Source organism: Vespa crabro, chromosome 25, assembly GCF_910589235.1.
Source record: "Vespa crabro chromosome 25, iyVesCrab1.2, whole genome shotgun sequence".
Lineage (NCBI taxonomy): Eukaryota > Metazoa > Arthropoda > Insecta > Hymenoptera > Vespidae > Vespa > Vespa crabro.
The window spans coordinates 1,814,518-1,827,398 of NC_060979.1; the positions used below are offsets into that span (position 1 = coordinate 1,814,518).

General features: G+C 27.1%; 3 protein-coding genes across 3 annotated transcripts in view; 2 read left to right on the forward strand and 1 right to left on the reverse strand.

The window, feature by feature from the left end:
* LOC124432393 overlaps positions 1–7,411 on the forward strand; it is a 38,966-nt gene extending 31,555 nt beyond the window's left edge. Inside the window, exons 4-13 of the mRNA XM_046981333.1 lie at positions 4,345–4,575; positions 4,670–4,887; positions 5,029–5,148; positions 5,262–5,379; positions 5,452–5,710; positions 5,802–5,927; positions 6,043–6,133; positions 6,239–6,384; positions 7,028–7,160; positions 7,239–7,411. Coding sequence (XP_046837289.1) covers positions 4,548–4,575; positions 4,670–4,887; positions 5,029–5,148; positions 5,262–5,379; positions 5,452–5,710; positions 5,802–5,927; positions 6,043–6,133; positions 6,239–6,384; positions 7,028–7,160; positions 7,239–7,289 — 1,290 coding nt within the window. The 5' untranslated portion in view covers positions 4,345–4,547 and the 3' untranslated portion in view covers positions 7,290–7,411. The remainder of the gene's footprint in view (positions 1–4,344; positions 4,576–4,669; positions 4,888–5,028; positions 5,149–5,261; positions 5,380–5,451; positions 5,711–5,801; positions 5,928–6,042; positions 6,134–6,238; positions 6,385–7,027; positions 7,161–7,238) is intronic.
* LOC124432392 (probable serine/threonine-protein kinase yakA) overlaps positions 1–12,881 on the reverse strand; it is a 114,031-nt gene that overhangs the window by 46,709 nt on the left and 54,441 nt on the right. The window lies entirely within an intron of this gene.
* Positions 8,789–9,744, forward strand: LOC124432395. The gene is made up of 2 exons (XM_046981334.1): positions 8,789–9,392; positions 9,465–9,744. The coding sequence occupies exons 1-2, from the start codon at positions 9,275–9,277 to the stop codon at positions 9,725–9,727; spliced, it is 381 nt and encodes a 126-aa protein (XP_046837290.1). The 5' UTR covers positions 8,789–9,274; the 3' UTR covers positions 9,728–9,744.

A 12,881-nucleotide genomic window follows, 5' to 3' on the forward strand; every position in this document is an offset into this window, starting at 1 on the left:
CATATATATACATACACATATATATATATATATATATATATATATATATATATATGTAGACAGAAATGTAGGAGAAAAATCGGAATTAAAAAAAAAGGAATACGAAAGAGATATATAAATAAATGAATCGTGAATAGATAAGAAGAAAAAAACAAAAATTTAGGAAAAAAAAATATATATATATATGTATATATATATATATGTACATAGCAATGTAGGAGAAAAATTGGAATTGAAAAAAGGAATACGAAAGAGATATATAAATAAATGAATCGTGAATAGATAAGAAGAAAAAAACAAAAATTTAGGAAAAAAAAATATATATATATATGTATATATATATATATGTACATAGCAATGTAGGAGAAAAATTGGAATTGAAAAAAGGAATACGAAAGAGATATATAAATAAATGAATCGTGAATAGATAAGAAGAAAAAAACAAAAATTTAGGAAAAAAAAAGAAATGAAAGGGAAAAAGAAAAAGAGAAGAAAATGAAATTAAAAAAGAGAAACAAAAATAGAAGAAAAGAGAAGAAAAAGGATGAAAGGTAAAGGAAGATTATAACGTACGAATGAATAAACGAACGAATGAACACGACGAATCAAAAAATAAATATATAAATAATTCAATATAATGAGATCTATGATGAATGGAAATGTCGTGCGTTGATGAAGTTATTAGAACAAAAAAAAAAAAAAAAAAAAAAAAGAAAAGGAAAAAAAGAAAAATTAGGCATAAGCGAACGGGCGAAGTAAAATTTGTAATAACAAATAGAAAACAAATGGGAATTAATGGATAGATTGATAAATAGATAAAAAGAAAAAAGAGAAAACAAAAATAAAATGAGAACAAATGAATAAATAGATAAATAAATAAGTAGATGCAAAGTTTATAATAAAAAAAATATATATATATATATATATATATATATAAGAATTAATGGATGCATTGATGACTAAAGAAAAAAAAAAAAAAAGAAGAGGATAGAGAAAATAAATAAATAAATAAATAAAAAAATAAAAATAAATAAATAATTAATTAAGCATAAAAAATTTTCCAATTTATTCCAATAAAAAGAAATATAAGAGAATTAATGAATAAATAAGTATATAAATAAAAGGCAAGAGAAAAGGGAACATTCTTTTTTTTTTTCTTTCAAACAAATTTTCTATTTTTTTTTTTTTTCTTTTAATCAGTAATTTTTGTGCAAAATTATATAATTGAATGTAAGATGGGGGGTGGGGAAGGAAAAAATGTAGGAGAAGAAATAAAAGGGAAAGATTAAATAATCCGAATAAAATTTAATAATAAAAAAAAAATAAATGTGACAATTAATTAATAGATAATAAATAAATTGAATAAAGGAAAAAGAACAAAAAAAAAACAAAAAGAAAACAAAGAACAAAAAGAGAAAAGAAAACCCCCCCCCCCAAAAATGAAGAAAGCAAATTTTTTCAAAGGAACGAATATCGCGAAATTGAATTATATTAAATTTCAATTATTATTTATTTCCATAATCATAATCGAAGATTATCTTGTAATTATTTGATATGAATTGCATTTCTAATAAAAGCAAAAACAAAAAAAAATTAATAAACAATCGCAAAAGCACAATTAATATATATATATATATATATATATATATATATATATATATATACTCAATACAAAATATAACATATAATCCACACAAAAAAAAAAAAAAAAGAAAAGGAAAAATATATATTTTTCGTAAAAGAATTCCCATAAAAAAAAGAAGAAGAAAAAAAAATAAAAGAAAAGAATAAAAAAATTTTCTTCCTTTATTTTTTTAAGAAAATTAATTAACGATTAACGGATTGTTAATAATAATAATAATAATAATAATAACAATAATAATAATAATAATAAGAATATAAGAATAAAGGAAATGAAAGAAGTGAATGAATGTAACGATGGAGAAGGAAAAAAGTATACCAAAAAAAGGAAGGAGGGAAGAAGGAAAGAAGAAAAAAAAGACAAAAAAAAAAGAAAAAAGAAAAAAAAAGAAAAAGGAAGAGATGAAAAAATAAAAAAATAGGAAAAAAAAGAAGAAGAAAGAAAAATTAAAAAAAAAAAAAAAAAGGAAAAGAAAAAAAAACAAACAAACAAAACGATTTATTTATCTCGTGGACAAAACAATATCTACGTGATATTTCGATCGGGAATGAAGATCTATAAATCGAAACGAATGATGATATTTCGGCGCGCGTGTTGCGCGCTCGCGCGCGCGCGCGCGCGCACCCACTTAACATATAAGAGAACCGTCTACTACCTTGAATTATCGACAATTGCCATCGACGACGTTATTGGCATTTAAAACGAGGTGTCCCTCCTTCAAGAAAATTGTTAACTCGGGCTTTGTGTGATATCGCATATAATACAATCCGGTAACCAGCGTCCATTTTAAATCGCACGCGTTGAACTTCCCCCTTTTTTTCTTTTTTTTTCTTTTTTTCTTTTCTTTTCTTTTTTTTTTTTTCTTTCACACGTATTTTGTAAGCGTCCGTAAACGTCCGTAAATGCGTTTGCGTATACGTTGTGTACGAACGTATTTACGCGTTTGCGTTTTTATCGTCCGTTTGTGTGTGTGCGTGTGCGCGTACGTATGCTGCATATATATATATGTGTGTGTATGTGTTTGTGTTTGTGTGTGTGTTGGTAAGAAGGAAAAAAAGCGAAAAGAATTACGAATAAATGCGTATATACGTGCATGCACGTGTAAATAATGAATGTAACATTGAGAATATAATTACGATGAAATAATGATTAAAAGTAAAAAAAAAAAAAAAAGAAAAAGAAAGAAGAAAAAAAAAAACAAAGTTTCTTCTTTGGTTCGGCCGAAAAGTTTCCTTTTTCTATTTGCACGAAGCTACTTGATCTGGCCGTTTAATAATAATAATAATAAAAAAAAAAATGTATACACAGAATGTAATCTTGGCAATATAACTTTCATCTAATAATAACTAAAAGAAAGTATATTTCTATATTTATATATATATATATATATATATATATATGTATGTATTTTAGGTATTATAAACAAAAAGATATTTAATAAAATAAATTAATATAGACAATTAATTTTATACACGCATATGTATATATATATATATATATTAGGTTGGAAACTATGAAACGGGCGTTGAATGAAAATAAATAACTAAACAAAAACGCCCGTTTCATAGTTTCCAACCTAATACATACATACGTGTGTGTGTGTGTGTCTATACGCAATGGCATGAGTAAAAAGTATAAATAAAAAATAGAAAGAAAATAGAATTTAACCATGGAATTATAACTTTGATTAAATAATAATTAAAAAAAAAGGAAAATATATATATATATATATATATAGTTATAATAAGAAACAAGATATTTAATAAAATAAAAGAATTAAAAAAAAAAAAATACTCTTACACACCAATCCTCACATATATATATACTGCAGTATAAATGAAAAGTTATAAGTAAAAAAAAAAAAATAAAATAAAAAAAAATAAAAAATACACACTCGGAATGTAACCTTGACAAATATAATTTCAATTAAATAATAATTAAAACAAAAATATATATATATATATATATATAATGTAGGTATAATTAGCTACGAGATATTTAATAAAATATATTAATTAAAAAACACTTTTACACACACACACACACATATATATTTACAGGAATATAAATGAAGAGTATAAATAAATAAATAAAAAAGAAAAAAAAGAAGAAAAAAAAACGCAGTACATAAAATGGCGAATATAATTTCGATTAAATAATGGCTCTCATTGCAAAATCTTATGCTACGAGGAAAAAAAAAAGGAAAGGAGAAATCAATTAAATCGATAAATTTTTTTTTCATCTTTCATCTCAAAAAAAAAAAAAAAAAAAAGAAATTTGATAGAATTATAATATAAAAATAAATATCAAAATATCGTGGAAGATGTCTTTTCATAAATCCAATTGATCTACTTTTATTTTAACTAAAAATACATTCCCTTTTTTTGAATAAACTTTAACGAACATGATTTAAAATAAATAATAAAATTTCACGACAGTACAATTTTTTTCCTGATTATATTTATCAAAGAATCGAAAAAAATAATCAAATCAATCCGATATCTTGTAATTGTAATTAATCCTGTACGATCGTAATTGTTTAATTAAAGAACGATTAATTATTTAAATATCTATTAACGTGACAATGAATATATTTATATCCTATCTAAGAATATAAATGATAAAATGATACGGATATAATTTTATAAAGTTAAGTTACTTGCACGAATTTTAGAGATAAATTTGGATGACGTAAATAACAGGTTTCGCTTATGTTCGAGAGACAAAAGTAAACTGCGGTTGAAGAGAACGATAAGAAAGGGGTGAGTTCGTAAAGCGCATGCGCTCAGGGAAAAGGGATGAAGTAATATGCGATGTAAAGAAAGGGTATAAGATAATGATATAATTGTTGGAAAGGGATGCAGGTGTTTAATCGCGTATAATTTAATCCGATAAAAGGGGAGAAATGTATAAAACTCGACAAATGTGTTTATGTAAGTATTGACTGCAATAGAATTCTTTACGTTCGCACGAATTTGAATTATTGAGCGATTATTACAAGGAGCATAATTGGAATACTTAATGAAGGTAGGCGAACTGAAGGGGTTGAAGTCAATCGATGGACGAGAGTCACCTTAGACGACAGTATGTCTTCGAAAGGTGAAGACTATCTCGACAACGAGTACTATGTTTACAATCGATGGTTATTTGGATTGATAGGCTTATGGGAAGATAAGATATCGTCGAAGAAATTGATTTACGTTTGTTTCCTCAATTTTATAATAATCATTGCGGTGTTCGAACAGGTAAGCGTCATTTATTTTATTTCTGGTTAAGTATTTAATTATTTCCTCGAATGAAATAAAATTTATATTGGCAGAATAATATCCAAATGTGTTATGCTGTTTGTTGAATAGAAATAATATCAAAGATTTTTTTTACTTTAGATTTATGTGATTTTCTCGTTAAAAGGAGAATTAAATTCAATTGCTAAATTATTGGAGACTACCTTGATTACATTGTCTTTCGGATCATGCTACTACAATCTATTATCTAATAATATTATTGTTCGTACTTCATTAAAAGCTGCAGTTCTTTTTTTATTTATCCAATTATGAAAGACACGCGCTCCTTTTCGTTTTAAGGATCAATTTAACATCTGCACGTGTACAAATTTCAGATGAAGAAAATTCTTCGTCGTATAGATTGCGATTGGAAGAAACTTGCGAACAAGCGGGAATTATTTATACTGAAAGAGTATGCTAATATAAGCAGAATGTGTACCATTGGAAACATAAGTATGTTATCTAGCATTTGATAGTTGTAACAGTGTTAGGTATAAATATATATTCGTCCTTTCGTATTTTCAGTCTCCTTTTATTTGTATATTGGATTTTTGATATTTCCATCATTACAACGTTTCATTCAGCACATCTTTGGTGTAGTAAGCTACAATGAATTAATTTTACCCGTTCGTTTTGATCATTTTATGAAAAATCGTGCAGGTTACTATCTTGGTCTTTGCATTCAGTACGCAGTAATAATCATTCTATGCACGGTAGCGATTGCGAATTATACGATGTTTATTGTAGTAATACTGCATGCTTGCGCACTATTTAATGTCGTTGTGTAAGTAAACAATAAAAATGATTATCGTGCTGAAAGTGAAATTTTTCAATTGAATATATGTAAAACACGAAATATTTTTGATTTAATACAGATGGAGGATAAATGATAGATTCAAAGATAATCGAAATAATTTTTATGGCAGCAATGAGAATGATAAATTATTAGATGAGAATGAATGGATCGTCGATATTATAAAATTCTACAAATCCGTTATAGAGTTTGTATCGCGTTATAAAAATCTGTACTGTTAATTACAATATTTATATAATTTGCACATATAATTATTAATAATATTAATAATTTATCTTTGTTTTATTTCGATTACTTTCAAGATTGGTCGATTTAATAAAATTGTTTTACGAAGGAATTAATATATTCGAAGGATTTTTCGCTATGCTAATTACCATGATAGATTACTTTTACGTAAGACAAATGATTGGTAAACAAAAAAAGAAAAGTGTTGAATTTTTTTATATATAATCCCGTTATCTTAAATCGAGATATAGAATGGATAATTTCTTTTTTTAGTTATTTCAATTACTTACTTCTGACGTAAACAAGACCGATGGTTTGACAAAGTTATTATACGTTATTGGATCTATGTCCGTAATTTTTGTTTACTTTCATCTTGGACAACAATTAATAGATCACAACAATTACGTATTTGTAACACTGTAAGTAATTTTACTTTTATATTGTCTTAAATATTTCATGCAATTTTCATATCGAATTGAATATATGTTTTTCCAAAAATTGACTATTATATCATTCGATCGCATTTGTTCATATTTTCGTCATGTGTATGTATTAATGAAAAAACTGAAAAGAATTGTGAGTGTCAAATTTAAGAAAATGAACATATGCTACGATATTTATTCGTTTCTGTATGAGTTTAACAATTGCCCGTAAAAGTTGTCGAATCTGTCGTACGACGTTTGTATCGTTAATTGAAAAAGATTATATTATAAATATAATAAATCAAAAATAATATATTCTTACATATTTTTCTGTTGCACGTATATCGATGGGTTCGAATTGTGTTTTCAAAGGAATTTCGTTTCAACAATGCGTGAAATTACGCATTCTAATTGAATTTTAGTTTGACGGAAAAATTCGTATCGTTAAATTAACAATTATCAACATAGAATAGATTATTGGATATTAGATATATTTTTTTTTTTTTTTAAATAGAAAATAAAACATGATATGTCATTTTCATTTTGTACGAAACCGCACGAATTTCTACTCAGTAATACTTTCTATTTTTTAACCAATTTTCAAATATTTGTATTATATGTGATTAATGAATTTTTACAGTTGTCAAATTCCGTTTTATTCGTTATCATTGAAGACACAAAAATTAATACTATTTTTGATAATGAGGAGCATGATGGTATGCAATTTATCATGGAAGGGTACAATAGTATTCTCTCACAATCTATTTACAGTGGTGATTGATTTTCTTCAGTTAGATATATGGTACGATTTTTATTAAATATTTTATACTGATTGATATCTTTCTTTATAGTTCATCCAGAAGTCACTGTCTTTCGCTATGGTATTCTATAATTTGCAATGAATTTATACGAAGAAAATACTATGCGACATTTGATCATTATACAGTATTATAAGAATACTGTAAAACTGTTATATATATTTGTTGTTTTCAAATTACGTGAATAAATAATTTTTCTAAACGAATTACTCTCTGTCATGGTAATATTTTTTACTGATAAGAAATCTTATTATCGATAGATAATTTATTCGCAAATTAATTATTTTTAGTGAAAGAATTAATGATAACAGGAATTGTTTAAGTAAAACTTGATACAATCATTATGCAATGAGGTTATCGTATGCGATTATTAAAATGCATAACTCATTGTTGGACTCTTTCGCATGACAGTATATATGTGTGTGTGTCTGTGTGTGTGTGTGTGTGTGTGCGTGCGCGCGCGTGTGTGTGTGTATGTCCATGGATGCTTGTACATGCAAATTGTTTTCCCATTTGATAATTGTAATGAAAATAATATGACTATAAATGAATTTAAGAAATAAATTATTGTATGAAGAATTTTTACTTTTTGAAGGAAAAAGATTATTACTTAATTTATTTTTCATTTGACGGAAAATTTTCAGTCTGATTTCAAATTATTCAACATTTTCTTGATTGTAGAATAAAACTATGCTATTAATTATATAATTATCCTATGAGAAAATGCAAAGAACTTTCCATTGACAAATATGACCAATTATTGGCATAATCTTAAATAAATATTTTGATGAAATAACTTAGATAATGTATTTTTGTTCTTTTATCTAATGTACGTATATTCTATACAAATCGATTCTTTTTTAAATGAACATTAAAGAACTGTAACTGTGAATAAATAATAATTTACATAAAATTGCAAATTTGTCTTGAACATTTCTATTAGAAAAGAAAAAATTACCAAATCATTGAAGCGGCATGTTGTAATTCAACCCTTATGTTGGCTTCAGAAAGAACGACTAATTATTCCAATAGCTATTAACAGCGGAATAAATATCTGCAGGCTTTTGATCAGTTGACAAATGATACGAATATAACACTGACACGTCAAGGAATTATTTGGACACTTGTTTGCTGAGATACATGACAGGTCCGTCATGTTCGAGAGACAAAAGTGAACTGCGGTTGAAGAAGACGATAAGGAGGGCCAAGTTCGCAAAGCGCATGCGCTTAGGGAGAAGGGATCAAGCAATATGCGATGTAAAGAAAGGGTATAAGATACTGATATAATTGTTGGAAAGGGATGCAGGTGTTTAATCGCGTATAATTTAATTCGATAAAAGGGGAGAAAAGTAGAAAACTCGACAGATGTTTTTCTGTAAATATTGACTGCAATAGATTCTTTACGAATAGATTCTTTCGCACGAATTGAATTATCGAGCGATTACTACAAGGAGCATAATTGAAATAATTAATGAAAGTAGGCGAACTGAAGGGGTTGAAGTCAATCAATGAACGGGAGTCATTTTAGACGGCAGTATGTCTTCGAAAGGGAAAGACTATCTCGACAACGAGTACTATGTTTACAATCGATGGTTATTTGGATTGATAGGCTTATGGGAAGATAAGATATCGTCGAAGAAATTGATTTACGTTTGTTTCCTCAATTTTATAATAATCATTGCGGTGTTCGAACAGGTAAGCGTCATTTATTTTATTTCTGGTTAAGTATTTAATTATTTCCTCGAATGAAATAAAATTTATATTGGCAGAATAATATCCAAATGTGTTATGCTGTTTGTTGAATAGAAATAATATCAAAGATTTTTTTTACTTTAGATTTATGTGATTTTCTCGTTAAAAGGAGAATTAAATTCAATTGCTAAATTATTGGAGACTACCTTGATTACATTGTCTTTCGGATCATGCTACTACAATCTATTATCTAATAATATTATTGTTCGTACTTCATTAAAAGCTGCAGTTCTTTTTTTATTTATCCAATTATGAAAGACACGCGCTCCTTTTCGTTTTAAGGATCAATTTAACATCTGCACGTGTACAAATTTCAGATGAAGAAAATTCTTCGTCGTATAGATTGCGATTGGAAGAAACTTGCGAACAAGCGGGAATTATTTATACTGAAAGAGTATGCTAATATAAGCAGAATGTGTACCATTGGAAACATAAGTATGTTATCTAGCATTTGATAGTTGTAACAGTGTTAGGTATAAATATATATTCGTCCTTTCGTATTTTCAGTCTCCTTTTATTTGTATATTGGATTTTTGATATTTCCATCATTACAACGTTTCATTCAGCACATCTTTGGTGTAGTAAGCTACAATGAATTAATTTTACCCGTTCGTTTTGATCATTTTATGAAAAATCGTGCAGGTTACTATCTTGGTCTTTGCATTCAGTACGCAGTAATAATCATTCTATGCACGGTAGCGATTGCGAATTATACGATGTTTATTGTAGTAATACTGCATGCTTGCGCACTATTTAATGTCGTTGTGTAAGTAAACAATAAAAATGATTATCGTGCTGAAAGTGAAAATTTTCAACTAATTTATATGCATCTTGGAACATTTATAATTTAATACAGGTGGAGAATTAATGATAGATTTAAAGATAATCGAAATAATTGTTACTGCAGCAATCAAAATGACAAATTAATAGGGGAAAACGAATGGATAGTCAATATCATAGAGTTGTATAAGTCCGTCATCGAGTTTGTATCGCATTATACAAATTTTCCTCTTAATCATTTTCACAATTTGCAAATGTTATTATGATATTATAATTATTCACATTTTATTTTCTTTTGACTCATTTCAAGATTTGTCGATTTAATGAAACTGTTTTACGAGGCAACTCATCTGTTGGAAGGCTTTCTGGCAATACTTATCCTCATGATAGATTATTATTACGTAAGTAAAATGATTGGTAAAAGAAAAATATTAAATTTTTAAAATATATTCATATTATCTGGATAAATCCTGAGATTGGAAGGGACATTTTTTGTTAGTTATTTCAGCTACTTTTTTCTACTCTAAACAAGACCGATAGTTTAACAAAGTTGTTATATGTTATTGGATCTATGTTCGTAATTTTCGCTTACTTTCATTTTGCCCAAAGGTTAATAGATCACAACAACTACTTATTCACAACATTGTAAGTATTTGCGTTGAATACTGTGTCCATAATTTCGTCCAATTTTCATATTGAATGAATATATGTTTACAAAAATGGATCATTATACGAATGGATTTGTTTATCTTTTCCGCATGTGTCGATAATCATACTTTACTAATTTAAAAAAATGGATTGTAAACCCAAAGTTTACGAATATGGATATATGGAACGATATGTATTTCCTTTATGAGTTTAATCGTTGATCCTAAAGGCCATCGAAGCTGTCGCAATTCATTTGAGTAGTGGATCGATGAAGATTATGTCATTGATAGAACAATCGATAAATTTTCTCCTACAAATTCTTATGTGACACGTTTATCTATGTATTCACATAATTTACAAATGAGTTACTTTTCACCGATATATGGAATTATTTTTCCTGCTTTAATATCAGTTTGCATGAAAAAGTCGTTTCTTTAAATTAACGATATTCATAATACAAGAAATTATTGAGTATTAGATATTTTTCTATAATGGAAAAGAAAACATATGTCATTTGCATGTTGTACGATATCGCACGAATTTTTACTCAATATTACTTTCTATTTTTCGTCCAATTCTCATGTATATCTTTGTTATATAAGATTAATGAATTTTTACAGATGTCAAATTCCGTTTTATTCGTTATCATTGAAGACACAAAAAATAATACTATTTTTGATGATGAGGAGCATGATGGTATGCAATTTGTCATGGAAGGGAGCAATAGTAATCTCTCACCAATTATTTACTGAGGTGAATAATGTTCTTGATTTAGATGTATGATACGATCTTTATTAAATGCTTTATACTTATTGAAATCTTTCTTTATAGTTTATTCAGAAGTCATTGTCTTTCGCTATGGTAGTCTATAATTTGCAATGAATTTATACGAAGAAAATACATTTGATCATCATAGATTATTGTAAGAATGTCGTAGAACTGTTAAGCTTTGCAGCTTCAAATCACATGATTGAATTAATATTACTCCCTATGTTGATAATATTTTTTACGTATAAACATTGTTACTATTGATAGTTGATTTATTCACAAATTAATTATTTATAATAGAAGTATTAGTAAAAGTAGGAATTTTTTCAATAAAAAAAGTATTAGTAAAAATTAGGAATTGTTTAATTAAAATGTGGTTATCTTATGCGATTATTAAAATGCTTCAGTCATTGTTGGACTCTTTTGCATGGCAGTGTATATATATATGTATGTATGTATGTATGTATGTATGTATGTATGTATGTATGTATGTATGTATGTATGTATGTATGTATGTATGTATGTATGTATGTATGTATGTATGTGTGTGTGTGTGTGTGTGTGTGTGTGTGTGTGTGCGTGTGTGTGTGTTTGTGTACGTGCGTGCTTGTGTATGTAAATTGTTTGTCCATTTGAATATTTTAATGAAAATAATTTGATTCCAAAAAGATATAAAAAAAAAAAAATTATTAAATAGAAAAATTATACCTTTTTAAAGAAAAAGTTTACTATTTAATTTATTTTTCATTTACTAAACATTATCAGACTCATTTCAAATTATTAAACCTTTTTTTATTGTAGAATAAAAATACGCATTTAATTGCAGAAAAAAATAAGGAACTTTCTTTCGTCAAATGATAATCGTATCATGTAAAGTAAAAATTTCGACGAAATAACTTTGATACAGTTTTTTTTTTGTTATTTCATCTGATGTACGTATATTCTGCACAAATAGATAATTTTTTAAATGAACATTAGAGAACGTAACTGTGAATAAATAATAATTTACATAAAATTGCAAATTTGTCTTGAATATTTCTATTAGAAAAGTAAAAATTACCAAATCATTGAAGCGGCCTGTTGTAATTCAACCCTTATGTTGGCTTGAGAAAGAACGATTAATTATTCCAACGGCTATTAACAGCGGAATAAATATCTGCAGGCTTTTGATCGGTTGACAAATGATACGAATATAACACTGACACGTCAAGGAATTATTTGGACATTTGTTTGGTAAGATAAATGACAGGTCCGTCATGTTCGAGAGACAAAAGTGAACTGCGGTCGACGAAGATGATAAGGAGGGGCGAGTTCGCAAAGCGCATGCGCTTAGGGAGAAGGGATGAAGAAATATGCGATGTAAAGAAAGGGTATAAGATAATGATATAATTGTTGGAAAGGGATGCAGGTGTTTAATCGCGTATAATTTTCCATAAAAGGGGAGAAATGAATAAAACTCGACGAATGTGTTTCTGTAAATATTGATTGCAATAGAATTCTTTACGTTCGCACGAATTGAATTATTGAGCGATTACTACAAGGAGCATAATTGGAATACTTAATGAAGGTAGGCGAACTGAAGGGGTTAAAGTCAATCAATGAAAGAGTCACTTTAGTCGGCAGTATGTCTTCGAAAGGGGAAGATTATCTCGACAACAAGTATTATACTTACAATCGACGATTATTTCGATTGATCGGCCTATGGGAATATCAGAGATCGACAAAGAT